Consider the following 16953-nt stretch of genomic DNA (forward strand, 5'->3'; position numbering starts at 1 on the left):
AAAACCGATCTTACCAAGCTAAAATACAGTGAACGCAAACAATATGGGTCCCGGAATTCGGAGGAAAGCCGGAAAATAAATCCCAAGTTCCGGTTGGCTTTGTTGATTAGGCGAACAAAGTGTTCACGGAAATTTAGTTCGGAGTCCAGCATCACGCCGAGGTCCTTCACAACATTAGCCCTTTCCACGGGCTCGTTGTCTATGTGGTAATTCCAACTGATTGGGTTTTTTTCCTGGTGAAAGATATAACCGAACATTTCTTCACGCTAATGATCAGACAATTCCTTCGGCACCAGCACGCAAAACTGTCGACAATGGTTTGCAGTCTTCGGCAGTCATCGCCAGACTTAACGAGCCAATATATTTTAAAGTCATCAGCATATCCTAATCTGCAGCCTTCCGGGACGACGAAGCACACGTCGTTGAAATACAGGGAGAACAAGAGCGGACCAAGGTTACTGCCCTGTGGTACACCGGAGCAGTTGCTAAACGGTACTGATTCATTGGCACCTAGCTTTACGATTAGCTGTCGTCTATTCAGGTATGACCTCATCCATTTCACGATGTTCGTTGCCACGCCCAGACGGTCCAGTTTCGCCAGTAGAATACGGTGGTTAACTTTGTCGAATGCAGCTTTCAAGTCGGTGTAGATTGCGTCCACCTGAACTCCTTTTTCCATGGAATTCAAACACAGCGAAGTAAACTGAACTAAATTAGTTGCAGTTGACCTGCCTGGGTAAAATCCATGTTGGTCTTGCGAAATGTATGACCTTGCAGATCTGAACAGAACATTGGTCACCAAAATCTCCAGCAGTTTCGAACCAGCGCTAAGCGAGGTCACACCTCGGTAGTTTGAAATATCCCGTTTGTCCCCTTTTTTGTGAGTTGGGAACATAATGGATTTCTTCCAGCACTCAGGAAAAACAGCTTGCGAGATTGACTTGTTGAAAATCGACCTTAACGGATCACAAACAGCTACGGCGCATTTGATTATAACGGCAGAGGGAATTCCATCCGGTCCAGGGGTGTTTGACAATTTCAGCTTCCTGATGGCGTGCAAGATGTCGTCGTTGTCAAACTCGTGAATCCTTCTGCACATTGCGTCGAATGGCACATCAGTAATTGCAGAGTCAATTTGATCTTGACTGACCGACGCGTGGTCAAACGCACTGGCGAAATGCTCAGAGAATAAATTACACATTTCTTGGTTAGTAGCAGCGGTTTTGTCACCGAGATACATGCTGGATGGCAAACCATTTTCTTTTCGCTTTTCATTAACGAACGCCCAGAAGCCCTTCGGGTTGTTTTTCAAGGCTTCTTGTTTCCGCACCACGTATCGACCGTACAGTACTCGGTTGAGGTTTTTATACTTTGAGCTTGCAGTATTGAACTTTGCTTTCGTAATAGGATTACGATTATTCGAGTATTCTCGAAGGGCGCTGGCGCGTTTTCGTTTCAGGTGTCGCAGATGATTGTTGGACCACGGAGGTTTCTGGCGAGTACGATTATTCGAGTATTCTCGAAGGGCGCTGGCGCGTTTTCGTTTCAGGTGTCGCAGATGATTGTTGGACCACGGAGGTTTCTGGCGAGGGCGTGGAGCAGGAACAAACTCAGGGAACAGTTGCGTAAGAGTCTCAGTGAAAACCGAACGGAATTGTTAACGTCGCTTTCGTTGTAGAGTGGGGACCAATCCACTGAGAGAAGAGCATCGTTTAATCTAGAAAAGTTTGCTCTCGAAAAATCGAGTAGTCTGTCATCAGCGAGTTCAAGAAAAACTGTGCGGATAACACAGCGTACGATGACAAGAAGAGGGGGATGAAATAAATCGACAGGAATCAACGCTTCGGGTGGCTGCACTAGGTCACACCTCGGCAGAATTTCATCGCTCACAAATAAAAGGTCCAGTGTTCGGTTTAGGCTATTCCTAGCTACGTTCAGTTGTCTCATGTTCAACAGCGACATGCCATCTATGAGAGCGATGCTAGAGCTAACGGACTCAGTCGGTTCAGGCTGAGCAAAACCTGCAGGGTCAAGGCGCCTGCATAGATCAGGTAAATTGAAGTCACCGAACAGAAGATGAGCAGTGTGGAGCTCGGCTGACATCACAACAGATGAAATAGAGCTAATATAACTATCAAGTATGCAGCGATTTTTGGACTGTTCAGGTGAAATATAAACAGCCCCAAGGCAAACATTTTGGTCGTTGCAGTCTATGTTGATCCATAGTAACTCGAGCCCAGGATCAACGACACCCTTGCACCTGGAGGAATTTAAATTATTCTTTACGGCTATAAGGACCCCGCCACCCCGAGATTTGCCGGAAATATCAGGATTGCGGTCTTTGCGATAGACTGTATAGTCATGACCGAAAAGTTGTACGGAATTAATGGCATCATGCAACCATGTTTCGGTCAGAATGATGACGTCGTATTCTTGATCCGATGCTGCCGCGTAGAAGTCATCGATCTTCGTCCTTAACCCTCTGACATTCTGATAATAGATGCTGATTCCTTCGGGCACTTGGGCAGGGCACTCGTGGTCACTATGATGTGGGTCGTCCGTAGGTAGCTGGAATAGTTGAGGTCCACTGAGACGAGGCGCAGTATCTATTTCCGCTTCGGCAGGACATATACCGGTCGAGCATTTACCTGGACCAACTGAGTTATCAAGCTGGCGATCCATTTCGTCCATCGTCAACGCCGAGAGAGTGCACCCAGTAGGGCCACCAAAGCAGGTAGTAGAATTACGAGTATAATCTCGGGCATGGGAGACATCCGAGTAAAACTGGAAAGGTTGAGTTCCACTGAGAGGGGGCGCAGTATCTTTGTTTGGTTCGGATGAACATATACTGGTCGTGCATTTACCTGGACCAGCTGAGTATGCAAGCTGGTGATAATCATCCAACGCTGACGAAGTGGAAGAACGAACTTCAGAGTCATCAAGAAGAACGGCAATAATTATATAATAAAAAATAAAATAAATATATAATAAATAATAATAATAATAATAATAATAATAATAATAATAATAATAATAATAATAATAATAATAATAATAATAATAATAATAATAATAATAATAATAATAATAATAATAATAATAATAATAATAATAATAATAATAATAATAATAATAATAATAATAATAATAATAATAATAATAATAATAATAATAATAATAATAATAATAATAATAATAATAATAATAATAATAATAATAATAATAATAATAATAATAATAATAATAATAATAATAATAATAATAATAATAATAATAATAATAATAATAATAATAATAATAATAATAATAATAATAATAATAATAATAATAATAATAATAATAATAATAATAATAATAATAATAATAATAATAATAATAATAATAATAATAATAATAATAATAATAATAATAATAATAATAATAATAATAATAATAATAATAATAATAATAATAATAATAATAATAATAATAATAATAATAATAATAATAATAATAATAATAATAATAATAATAATAATAATAATAATAATAATAATAATAATAATAATAATAATAATAATAATAATAATAATAATAATAATAATAATAATAATAATAATAATAATAATAATAATAATAATAATAATAATAATAATAATAATAATAATAATAATAATAATAATAATAATAATAATAATAATAATAATAATAATAATAATAATAATAATAATAATAATAATAATAATAATAATAATAATAATAATAATAATAATAATAATAATAATAATAATAATAATAATAATAATAATAATAATAATAATAATAATAATAATAATAATAATAATAATAATAATAATAATAATAATAATAATAATAATAATAATAATAATAATAATAATAATAATAATAATAATAATAATAATAATAATAATAATAATAATAATAATAATAATAATAATAATAATAATAATAATAATAATAATAATAATAATAATAATAATAATAATAATAATAATAATAATAATAATAATAATAATAATAATAATAATAATAATAATAATAATAATAATAATAATAATAATAATAATAATAATAATAATAATAATAATAATAATAATAATAATAATAATAATAATAATAATAATAATAATAATAATAATAATAATAATAATAATAATAATAATAATAATAATAATAATAATAATAATAATAATAATAATAATAATAATAATAATAATAATAATAATAATAATAATAATAATAATAATAATAATAATAATAATAATAATAATAATAATAATAATAATAATAATAATAATAATAATAATAATAATAATAATAATAATAATAATAATAATAATAATAATAATAATAATAATAATAATAATAATAATAATAATAATAATAATAATAATAATAATAATAATAATAATAATAATAATAATAATAATAATAATAATAATAATAATAATAATAATAATAATAATAATAATAATAATAATAATAATAATAATAATAATAATAATAATAATAATAATAATAATAATAATAATAATAATAATAATAATAATAATAATAATAATAATAATAATAATAATAATAATAATAATAATAATAATAATAATAATAATAATAATAATAATAATAATAATAATAATAATAATAATAATAATAATAATAATAATAATAATAATAATAATAATAATAATAATAATAATAATAATAATAATAATAATAATAATAATAATAATAATAATAATAATAATAATAATAATAATAATAATAATAATAATAATAATAATAATAATAATAATAATAATAATAATAATAATAATAATAATAATAATAATAATAATAATAATAATAATAATAATAATAATAATAATAATAATAATAATAATAATAATAATAATAATAATAATAATAATAATAATAATAATAATAATAATAATAATAATAATAATAATAATAATAATAATAATAATAATAATAATAATAATAATAATAATAATAATAATAATAATAATAATAATAATAATAATAATAATAATAATAATAATAATAATAATAATAATAATAATAATAATAATAATAATAATAATAATAATAATAATAATAATAATAATAATAATAATAATAATAATAATAATAATAATAATAATAATAATAATAATAATAATAATAATAATAATAATAATAATAATAATAATAATAATAATAATAATAATAATAATAATAATAATAATAATAATAATAATAATAATAATAATAATAATAATAATAATAATAATAATAATAATAATAATAATAATAATAATAATAATAATAATAATAATAATAATAATAATAATAATAATAATAATAATAATAATAATAATAATAATAATAATAATAATAATAATAATAATAATAAATCCAGAGACCATGGATACTGAAGTAAATGGAAAAGCTACTTCTTCCCTGGTACCTCAAGCAGCTTCTGCTCATCCTGGGAATATTCCAATGGTTACGCTGGTGAATGAAACACGGCCAATGGTGCAAAATCCGCTGAATAGTCTGCCATCCCATTTAAACCAAGCCCCAGTATACCCCTCTACTTCTGATTCTTCTTCTAATCCGGCGAATCTCCGTCCAAAAGTTTACCCACCCGGATCTAAGGGTCCCTTTCTGGTTTTCTTTCAGCCCAAACCGAACGGAAAAAAACTTAACAAATTACAAATCGCAAAAGATCTGGAGAAATCGTTTCGAGGCATCCTTGCGGTTGACTCACCAAGTCGCGATAAGTTGCGCGTTACTGTAAGCGACCACGACCAGGCGAACAGGATTGTTAACTATGAGCTATTTTCGAAGGAGTACAGAACTTATCTACCTAGCCTCGAGAAAGAGTGAGTGCTATGGAGTGGTCATTTAAGACAGTTTGACTCGTGTCTCCATCTTGGCTGGAACTGGTGGGTTTAAAAATCGTGCCGACCCACTGATTACAGTACTTGATGCCGTTCAAATGAATAAGGCACAACCCGACGGCTCAAAAAAACCGTCACAATCCTTTAGGGTGACCTTTTCCGGCTCGGCTCAACCAAGCGTTCTCGTGGATGGCCTCCTTCGTTTACCTGTTCGTCTCTACGAACCGAAGGTCATGCACTGTGAAAAGTGCCGGCAGTTGGGCCACACCGCACTTTATTGCAGCAATAAACCACGTTGTGGTTTGTGTGGAGAACAACACGCCGAGGGCCCCTGCAATATGGGGCCAAAATGTGCTACACTGTGGTGCATAATTGATCGGACAAACGCCGATTTTCATACAAAATGGCCAGGTTTGAGATGCTGTAACTATGGTTTGCTTTGATGGATTGAGCTCAATTTTTGACACGGCACTACAAATATGCTGAATTTTGTGTATACAAAGTATAAAATGTTTTCGTTCACAGGTCTGGGCATGTCAAGGCGTTGAAAAAATTGCAAAAGTGATCGGACTGCGGCACGCGTGTAAATCAAAGGGGTACCGCTGTCCGATCACTTTTGCAATTTTTTCAACGCCTTGCCACGCCCAGACCTGTGAACGGAAACATTTTATACTTTGTATACACAAAATTCAGCATATTTGTCAAAAATTGAGCTCAATCCAACAAAGCAAACCATAGTTACAGCATCTTAAACTTGGCCATTTTGTATGAAAATCGGCGTTTGTCCGATCAATTATGCATTACAGTGTATATGTGCCCAAACGCCACACACAGGCGTAAATGGGCCAAATTCCTGGCCATAAGTCGAAAATTTTTTTTCGGGGTTTTTCAGAGTCTAATATTTTTTAAAGATAAATGAAGTAATGCTTCATCATGTGGAAATCAATAAAATACTTTGGGATGCATATTTTTTTAAGAATAAATGCCGAAATTTGACGATTTTCTCTACTGTTTTTTTCATTTGCATCCTAACTCATCGGAAGAACTTCAATTATCGAAATATTGACAGTTTGAAAAAATAACTGAGTGTGTCACACAGTTTTCCTGATAAGGGTGTATCATTTAAACTAAAAACTTCACCTGGTTTCATTTATTTTGCTCTCTTACAGAAGAGTTTTCAAATTCAAGTTTTTTGTCAATTTTGAACCATTTTCAGCATTCAAAAAGTTTTCAGATTATGCAGCATTCCGCGATCTGGATAAAATTACAATAAAATATAAGGCATATCCTTTGTGAATCGCAAGAGAACGGGTACCAGAAAGTACCAAACGAAAAAATAAAACATTTTGAAATTTACACCTTTCTTACTAGTTTTTAGTAACAATTTAGGTTTAATTTCGAAAAGCAACTTTGTTTCGACTACTTTTTCAATGAATGGCCACTTATTCTCAGTAGATAGATCATAGCAGAATACAAATCTGGTCTTCTATCTCTTAGCAAAATGTGTCAAATGGAATTAATTTAGTAAATTTGGGCAGAAATCTCCATACACCGATAAACGCCTTAAAGTATGCAATGCAGTAGTGATCTAATATAGGTAGAACTGTTGTGTTCAAAATTTGTTATAAAAAAAATCAAAAACAACTCAAACAAAGAGCTCACTATTTGTAGCATGTAATCATATGTTGATGCACCGTTAAGAAAATATTTTCAGATAAATATTGTTTTTATAGCTAAACTCATTGAGTTTTTCACTCAGTACTCCACGAACTTACTTTTATGTATAAAGTTGTGTTAAAATGCCATGTTTTAATCGAAAAATTCAAACTGATATATTCCACACGGCTTCTATCATCATGTTCAAACTCCTAAAATTTCAATCCATGATTAATTTTTGAGTTTTGATGTGTTTTCCAGGGCACTATAAAAGTTACCCCAAAATAAAAATGTGATTCCCAAAATATCTTAAAAATGGTACAACATTTAAACTGAGTTTAAGGGGCCGTTCAAAAATAACGGACCATAGTCCCAAAAATTGTGAAGATAGAACAATTGTTCAGCAAGTTTCCCAATTATGACACACCTTACAACTTTGCTGAAGACATAAACACGTTATCTACACTTATAAAAGAATTGAATTTTTCTCACACTTCTAGGAGAATTTCTATGAAACCAGGTGGCCCTTGTTTCCAAACAATATTTTTCATAGAAATACAATTATTTTTCAGTTCTCTGTTGTCAAATAAAAATGTTCGACGCTTCAAGCGATTTTTGGGGGTGGAAATAAACGTTATCCTTAGAGAGGTTATAAGAAATCATTTCTAGCCTTTAAGTGAATTAATATGGCTATTTATAATCCAAAATGCTTCCTCAATATCTAAATTCACATTTTTATCGCTAGTACATTCATAATACACCATAAAAACGTGTTGAAACTTTTTGGCCATGAAATGGACCCTGTTACTCCAGTGTGCGCCACCTCATGATATAAGTGCATGTCCAAAGTACGTAGAACGGGAGAAACATTCTATAAACTCAATGAAGCAGCGGTCGAGGAGATCATATGCAGAAATGCCTAAAAATATCACCTCGGCTGCTTACCACCTACCCAACCTCCAACTAACAATAACATCTTCGCATCCCTGCCAGATGACGATCAAGTTTCTGACTCTGAGGGTGGTGGAGAGTACACTATAATTGAGACAGGAACGAAAAGGAAGCGTGCTGTTGCCAAACGGAACATGCAACATCGAGCTTATCAAAACGTTCCTGTTGCTCAACCAACTCATCAAACCCCTCTGGTAAAATCAAGAATTGGCGGAAACACCAAAAAGGTAACGCCTCCAGGTTTTAAATGTTCGGCTGAAGATTTTCCGTCACTTCCGGGTGCTTCTAAAACCCCAGTTGCTCCAGTTTGTCAAGTTGTCCAGTGACTCTTTCTGGGGTAGTGGATATCATCCTCGAAACTTTGAATGTCTCACTCACTATTAGAAGTGTGATAAATATGGCACTTCCTTTTGTGAAACCTCTTCTGAAGCATTTAGCTTCAAGATGGCCGATTCTTGAATCTGTCATATCTTTTGGTGGCTAATTTGTCCAGTGAGGTCGGAGATATGATCGAAGTACTACAGTGGAATTGTAGAAGCCTAATTAAAAACATGGATGCCTTCAAATTTTTAGTTCACAGAACACGTTGTGACATATTTGCTCTTAGTGAAACATGGCTAACTTCCGATGAAGATGTCTCTTTCCACGATTTCAACATTGTCCGTCGTGATCGATTGGATGGATATGGAGGGGTGATCTTGGGGATCAATAAGCTCCATTCCTTTTATAGAATTGATTTCCCCCCGATGAACGGCACTGAAATAGATGTATGTCATGCTACTATACAAGGGAAAAGTTTTAGCACAGCCAGTGTATATGTACCGCCCAGTACAAAAGTATCTCGAAGAGATCTTGCGGCTATATGCTGTGCTATGCCTGCGCCATGGTTGATCCTGGGAGATTTGACCGCACACGGAACAGTCTGGGTGTCTTCCAAGGACGACAATCGCGCCACCTTGATATACGACCTCTGTGACTATTTCAACTTGACAATTTTGAACTCCGGGGAAGCAACGCGAATTAAACCTTCAGATCTTCCAAGTATGTTAGACCTCGCAATATGTTCGAATCATTGGATTGCACGTGGAATGTTATTCAAGATCCCCATGGTAGTGATCATCTGCCTATCAAAATTTCGGTTAGCAATGATGCGTGTCAGGCTCGCCAGATTGACGCCGCGTATGACCTCATGAAGCATATTGACTGGGGTAAATATGCCGAGTAAACCACGTTGTGGTTTGTGTGGAGAACAACACTATGGATTCACCTTTTTCGATGATAGAATTCTCACTCGCGCTTTTGTCATGTAACAACTCTGCCCCAGGAATGGATAGAATAAAATTCAACTTACTCAAAAGCCTCCCAGACGTCACGAAGAAGCACTTGTTGAATTTATTCAATCTATTCTTGGAGAGCAACACTGTTCCGGATGATTGGAGACGAGTGAGGGTTATTGCCATCCAAAAAACCGGGAAGCCCGCGTCGGATCACAACTCGTACCGTCCTATTGCGATGTTGTCGTGCTTACGGAAGCTGCTGGAGAAGATGGTTCTCCAACGGCTCGACAAATGGGTTGAATCGAACGGCATTCTATCAGATACTCAATTCGGTTTTCGCAGAGGCAAGGGAACGAGCGATTGTCTGGCGCTGAACACAACTGAACTCGATAGCATCAATGCACTTAGTTTGTTCCTCTTCACAGTCCAAATCTCCTTCGAATTAGATGAACATCTACAAGCCTCTGTTGTGTGCAATGTGCATGAATGTCAGAGCGGGAGAGGAATTATTTTCGAAAATTGCCGTGATTAGTGATGAACATACATATCATAATTTAGTTTTTCTAATCGAACTTAGCATTTCTTTGGTGGTAGGGTTCGGAACACCGGGGCAAGTTGAAATGGGTGAGTTGCGATGAAACATAATGTTAATCTAATCATAATAAACAATTTTATTGTCATATCACATAGTTTTTGATTCATGCGATATTATGGTGAAGAATAAATATTCCGAATTGAATTGAAATCTTGTTCAAAACTTCGCGTTTAATCTTGCCCCACCCGTCTCAGCTTGGCTTAGACAATTGGGTTATTTAGGGGTATCCGGATTATTTTAAAATTGGAATCTCCGCCCAAACATTAGTAGAAATCCGAAATTTCATCATTTTTGGAGTCCAGGAACTATTTTTTAAGTTAGAACAGGGAATATTTCTTGTTCGGGTCGAACTGTCATTCTATCCACGGAAATCAAAACTGTTTTGTTTATTTAACTATCAAAGCAAAGGTATTGAAACGTAATAAAATCTTGAAATATTGTACGTGGATTTGCTTACTGAACACGACAAATCAGAACCGTCATTTTTGGAATCACCGGTCGAATCACCGTTCGAATCGTCGTTCGATTGCAGAGCGAGGCAGCAGCCAAACTGACACATCGCTTTGACATATCTATCGCAGGAGCAACACGTGCGTGAGATTTTCTCTCTGGGTTGGTGTGGTTTGTTTTGATCCAATCAAACACACTTAAATTCAGAAATTGATCTCGGTAAACGGTTTACCGAGAATCCAACAGCTGATATCTCGGTAAAATATTTACTGATTCTCGGTAAAAATTTTACCGAGATTTCGGTAAACCATTACCGAGTCTCGGTGAACTTTGCTGAGATCTCGGTAAAAAGTTGGATTACCGAGATCTCGGCAAAGTTTTAACGACATCTCGGTAAAACTATTACCGAGATTCAGTGAAAATTATTACGGATTCTCGGTTGTTGGATTCTCGGCAATCCGTTTGCTGAGGTCGGCGATTTAATTTAAGTGTGAACATTTCAAGCATAACTTTTCAATCCGACGTAACTCGAGAATGTAAACAAATCCGGGTTAACTGCTGCATGCATAATTCATAAAGCAAATTGAAGAATCCACATCACTGTTTGATGATTTATTGCTTAATTTGTTTAACTAAGCATATTATTCGAAACAACGTATCCAACTATTTTAATGTTAACAACTTTACTGATAGATACACCGTTTTGATATATGAGAAAACCAAACGACGTATCTAGCCAAAATCAAAAGTAACAGATACACCAAACTGGCACCATACAAAAGCGACGTATCTGGCATGACGTATCTCTACCCAACTCGGTGTATGTGTATTTTTGTCAAAATTCATTGTGAAAATGAATGGAATGAGTAGGTTTCGTTTCTTACCTAGTGCGTGCTATATCCCTGATGATGTTAAGCATGAAAAAAACTTATGGAAAGTCTTTTTATAAAAAACTATTTTAGTGAAATGGTCGTCAACATTGACCATGAATTTACTCAGATCAGTGAAAAAGTTAGATACGTCGATTTGAAAAATTATGCTTGATTTCTTTTACGCTGCTTGTGCTGCCGGTGCTGCCAGCTGATGGAGGTAAGGATGGAGGAGCATAGTTGGAGGGGCGCTCCAATGCGTTTTCGGAATAGTTTGTCGAGATAAAAAGTTTTCGTTATAACATTTTCATGTATTATTTCACAGAGAATCAGTGGACCTCTTTAACGTAATAAGAGCATTAACGTAGAAGTCTATATTTTTACAAGAACGCATGGAAACGCCCCTTGAATTTAACGGCAATTCCCAAACAGCTCAAGCAAATTCCCTTGGAATTCATCTTAGAAATAAAATCACAGTAGTAAGAAAAATGAGATCTTTATATTAGACTATTGACAATAGCAATATTGTTTCTTTGGAAATTCATTCAGTGTTTCCTTCAGTTATAAGAAAATTCGTCGGAAGTTTAATTGGGAGTTGATTTGGTTATTTCTTGGAAAACTCCTCAAAAATCGCTTTGTGAATATTTTATGTAATGTTTTTTTAATTGTTCGCCAATTCCTTTGGAAAATTTTGTGTGTATTTAGAAATATTTTCAGTAACCGATTTCAATTGATAGTTGAAACCATACAGTCGAGCTTCCAGCATATTTTCAGAAATTCCTTAGAATATCCTACGTTATCTTATTTGAAAATTTAAGTGGTAATTCCTTTGATATCGATTCGGCAATATCTTTGACTCTGAGGATTCCTTTGGCGTGTTTAGTTTTTTTTTTGAATTCCATCACCAATTTCATAAGTATTTTTTTATGTTTATAGCGATTCTTCTGAAATTCCTTGGGCATTGCCTTTTGCAACTCCTTTGCAAATCTCCTTGGCAGTTTTATTCTATAATTATTAATAAATTAATGGTATTTAGTTTTATTCTTCCGAAAACTGGTTCGACAAATTGTTTATGAATATAGTCGGCCTTTCTATTGACATTTTTTTCGGGAATTTCTGTAGGAATTTCTTTGATTATTTCATCGAAAATTTCTTCGGCGATCCCTTTGTGAATTATTTTGGTGTTAAGCACTTCCTTTGGGAATTCCTTCGGCAATTTGTTTGGAAAGTCCTTAAGTTTTTTTTTTAAATCATTTTCGAAAATTCGAAGTTCGAAATATTGTTTTGAAAGGACATACAAATATCCCAAATGGAGGATAACGTGCCTCTGGAGCCGGCCTTCTGATGGAAATTTAGAATATCTCAATGGGACTGAGTTAATTCAACAGGGAGAACGATACAATTTTTCGCAAACCAAAAAAGTCGGATATCTCCTACAAAAAGTCGGCATATCAATTGAAAAGACGGCAAGCTTTTGCGATTTTTCTGAATTTCGTCCTTCGGCTTTTATATACATATAGGTACATGGTGTTAGGTTCCCTACCCAGAATATTTCAGTGGGTGATTAAAAGGCGAAACTGGAGGCTTTTCCGTGCGCTACAAGCGAATTCAAATTTTCTTGGTAGTGGTGATGTGTTTGAAATACGAAAATGGGGAGTATTGTAATCACGCCGATATTCGAACAAAAAAAAGTTGAACTGATTATGCTTTTTAAACAAATAACAAATATAGTGGAAGTCTATCTGTTATTCTTGGGGAAATCCTTGCAATATTTTTTTAAAGAATTACTTCTGTATCTCAGAAGGAAATTTCCAAGGAATTTCCAAGAGGAAATCTTTTGGAAACTTCGTCATTGTGCTGGATGAGTTGCAGCAAGAATACCTGGGTGAATCTTGGCGAATACCCAAAGTAACACACTTGTCTTAGAATAGTCACAGCGGCGCAGGTTTTTATGGCGCAGAAGTCACTGTCTCCAGTTAGCCTAGTGGTTAAGGCTATGGTCCACTGCACGAATTTATGCTGGCCTGCTTACTCTCACAGAAAATTTGACGTTTGAGCGGTGCCGACACCTCTCAAACGTCAAATTTCGTGTGAGAGTAAGCAGTCCAGAATAAATTCGTGCAGTAATCCATGGATCGCCAATCCGGAGACGGCGGGTTCGATTCCCGTTCAGGTCGGGAAAATTTTCTCGACTCCCTGGGCATAGTGTATCATTGTACTTGCCACACAATGTACGAATTCATGCAATGGCAGGCAAAGAAAGCCCTTCAATTAATAACTGTGGAAGTGCTCAAAGAACATTAAGTTGAAATGAGGCAGGCCAAGTCCCATTGGGGACGTCGAGCCATAAAGAAGAAGAAGTCACTGCGAAGAATTCATTTGTTAGAAGTAAGTCACAGTGGCTCCTGCGCAACAAAACCTGCGCCGCCGTGAGTCTTCTGCAACAAATGTGTTACTTGGGACTCTTCGAACAGGAATAGTTGAAATATTGGAACTTTTTGGAGGATCCTTGCAGGAGTTACTGGGGAAATCCTAGTAGAAATTTTAAGAGGAACGACAGAATTAAGCCTTGGAAAAATCTTGGACAGAATAAATCTTGAAAAGCAAATCTCTTTGGGGAATCCTACAGAAATCCCTTGAGAAACCACGTGGAGGAATCATATCAAGAACATCTGAAGCAATTAAGGCAGGCGTTCCTAAATATATCATAGCAGATATAAAATTCAGTAAGAATTCATGGAGGAATCATAGAAGATTGAAGGATCCTTGGATAAATATCCTTAGAGAACTTCAGGATGAATCACATGAGGTATTTCATGAGGTACTCAACCAGGAACTCCTGGGTGAATTCCCGAATTATTTCCAGAGGAATCCCGAGAGGAATTCCTGGAGGCATCATCGGATTATAATTTTGCCTGCGTCACATAGATGTCTTACTTATAATCACATCAATAGATAACGCTTGACGTTTGATCAGGTCTAGATGCAAAAAAGGAGAAGAATCTTGATATTTGTGACATTGGCTTAAACAGTAAAATATAAAGAGACTAGCTGTCCCGGCAAAATTTGTCTTGCCGTCTTGTGGTGGTTTGACAACTGTTGAGCTCAAAATAGCACCGCACTCTAGATTGGTTTCATTTCGATCGTGTTGATTTCCTTCCCAATTCATGAAAAATCAGTACTTTATCAATTTTCTTACTTTTTTAGTTGATTTTCGTAACTTTTTGTACATATAAACACAGCCACCACGAATACGAACCGAACCGTGCAAGGGTCATGCTGATCGGTTCATCCGTTCTTGGGTTTTGTTGCCTCAAAGGAACTTCAAACTCATTTTTATAAATATATAGATATGCTAAGTATTCGAATTATGTAAAAATATATAAAATTCAATGATGAAAAAAATATATAAGAAAGGCAGGAAATCACTGTTGGGTGATTAACATAATCTTTTTGGTAATTTTCTTTTCAAAATATGTATTTAAAACGAAATTCGTGAAAAAAATTTTTTGCTTCGATATAACGTAACTTCGATATAACGTAACGAAAATAAAATTGCAGTTACGTTATATCGAGGTATGACTGTACCAGACGACCGAGCAGTACTCTAGGGTTGAGCGGATGAGCGAACAGTACAGCGACTTGAGGCAATGTACGTTGCTGAAATTCTTGGCGATGCGAAAAACAAAACCCATTGTTCTGGAGGCTTTTTCTACTACGTATGATACATGTTGTTTGAATGTCAGCTGAGTGTCAATGATTACTCCCAAATCCTTCACATGGTCGACACGTTGAATTTCACAGCCATTAAGCTTATACGAGATGATGATCGGCTGGCGAATGTGGTAAAAAGACATTGGCAGTTTTATTCTATAATTATTAATAAATTAATGGTATTTAGTTTTATTCTTCCGAAAACTGGTTCGACAAATTGTTTATGAATATAGTCGGCCTTTGTATTGACATTTTTTTCGGGAATTTCTGTAGGAATTTCTTTGATTATTTCATCGAAAATTTCTTCGGCGATCCCTTTGTGAATTATTTTGGTGTTAAGCACTTCCTTTGGGAATTCCTTCGGCAATTTGTTTGGAAAGTCCTTAAGTTTTTTTTTTAAATCATTTTCGAAAATTCGAAGTTCGAAATATTGTTTTGAAAGGACATTCTTTGCCACAAATATCCCAAATGGAGGATAACGTGCCTCTGGAGCCGGCCTTCTGATGGAAATTTAGAATATCTCAATGGGACTGAGTTAATTCAACAGGGAGAACGATACAATTTTTCGCAAACCAAAAAAGTCGGATATCTCCTACAAAAAGTCGGCATATCAATTGAAAAGACGGCAAGCTTTTGCGATTTTTCTGAATTTCGTCCTTCGGCTTTTATATACATATAGGTACATGGTGTTAGGTTCCCTACCCAGAATATTTCAGTGGGTGATTAAAAGGCGAAACTGGAGGCTTTTCCGTGCGCTACAAGCGAATTCAAATTTTCTTGGTAGTGGTGATGTGTTTGAAATACGAAAATGGGGAGTATTGTAATCACGCCGATATTCGAACAAAAAAAAGTTGAACTGATTAAGCTTTTTAAACAAATAAACAAATAAACAAATAAACAAATAAACAAATAAACAAATAAACAAATAAACAAATAAACAAATAAACAAATAAACAAATAAACAAATAAACAAATAAACAAATAAACAAATAAACAAATAAACAAATAAACAAATAAACAAATAAACAAATAAACAAATAAACAAATAAACAAATAAACAAATAAACAAATAAACAAATAAACAAATACACAAATAAACAAATAAACAAATAAACAAATAAACAAATAAACAAATAAACAAATAAACAAATAAACAAATAAACAAATAAACAAATAAACAAATAAACAAATAAACAAATAAACAAATAAACAAATAAACAAATAAACAAATAAACAAATAAACAAATAAACAAATAAACAAATAAACAAATAAACAAATAAACAAATAAACAAATAAACAAATAAACAAATAAACAAATAAACAAATAAACAAATAAACAAATAAACAAATAAACAAATAAACAAATAAACAAATAAACAAATAAACAAATAAACAAATAAACAAATAAACAAATAAACAAATAAACAAATAAACAAATAAACAAATAAACAAATAAACAAATAAACAAATAAACAAATAAACAAATAAACAAATAAACAAAAAAACAAAAAAACAAATAAACAAATAAACAAAAAAACAAATAAACAAATAAACAAAT

General features: G+C 33.3%; 2 protein-coding genes across 2 annotated transcripts in view; both read left to right on the forward strand.

Annotated features, from left to right (window-relative positions):
• Nucleotides 1-16953, forward strand: part of LOC109425056 (uncharacterized) — a 149314-nt gene that overhangs the window by 30005 nt on the left and 102356 nt on the right. The window lies entirely within an intron of this gene.
• LOC134292175 (uncharacterized protein DDB_G0287625-like) lies at nt 4773-5357 on the forward strand (the record flags this gene model as incomplete). Its single annotated transcript, XM_062861066.1, has 1 exon — nt 4773-5357. A coding segment is annotated over one exon (585 nt), but the record flags the coding sequence as incomplete, so codon positions are not given.

This window comes from Aedes albopictus, chromosome 3, assembly GCF_035046485.1.
Source record: "Aedes albopictus strain Foshan chromosome 3, AalbF5, whole genome shotgun sequence".
Lineage (NCBI taxonomy): Eukaryota > Metazoa > Arthropoda > Insecta > Diptera > Culicidae > Aedes > Aedes albopictus.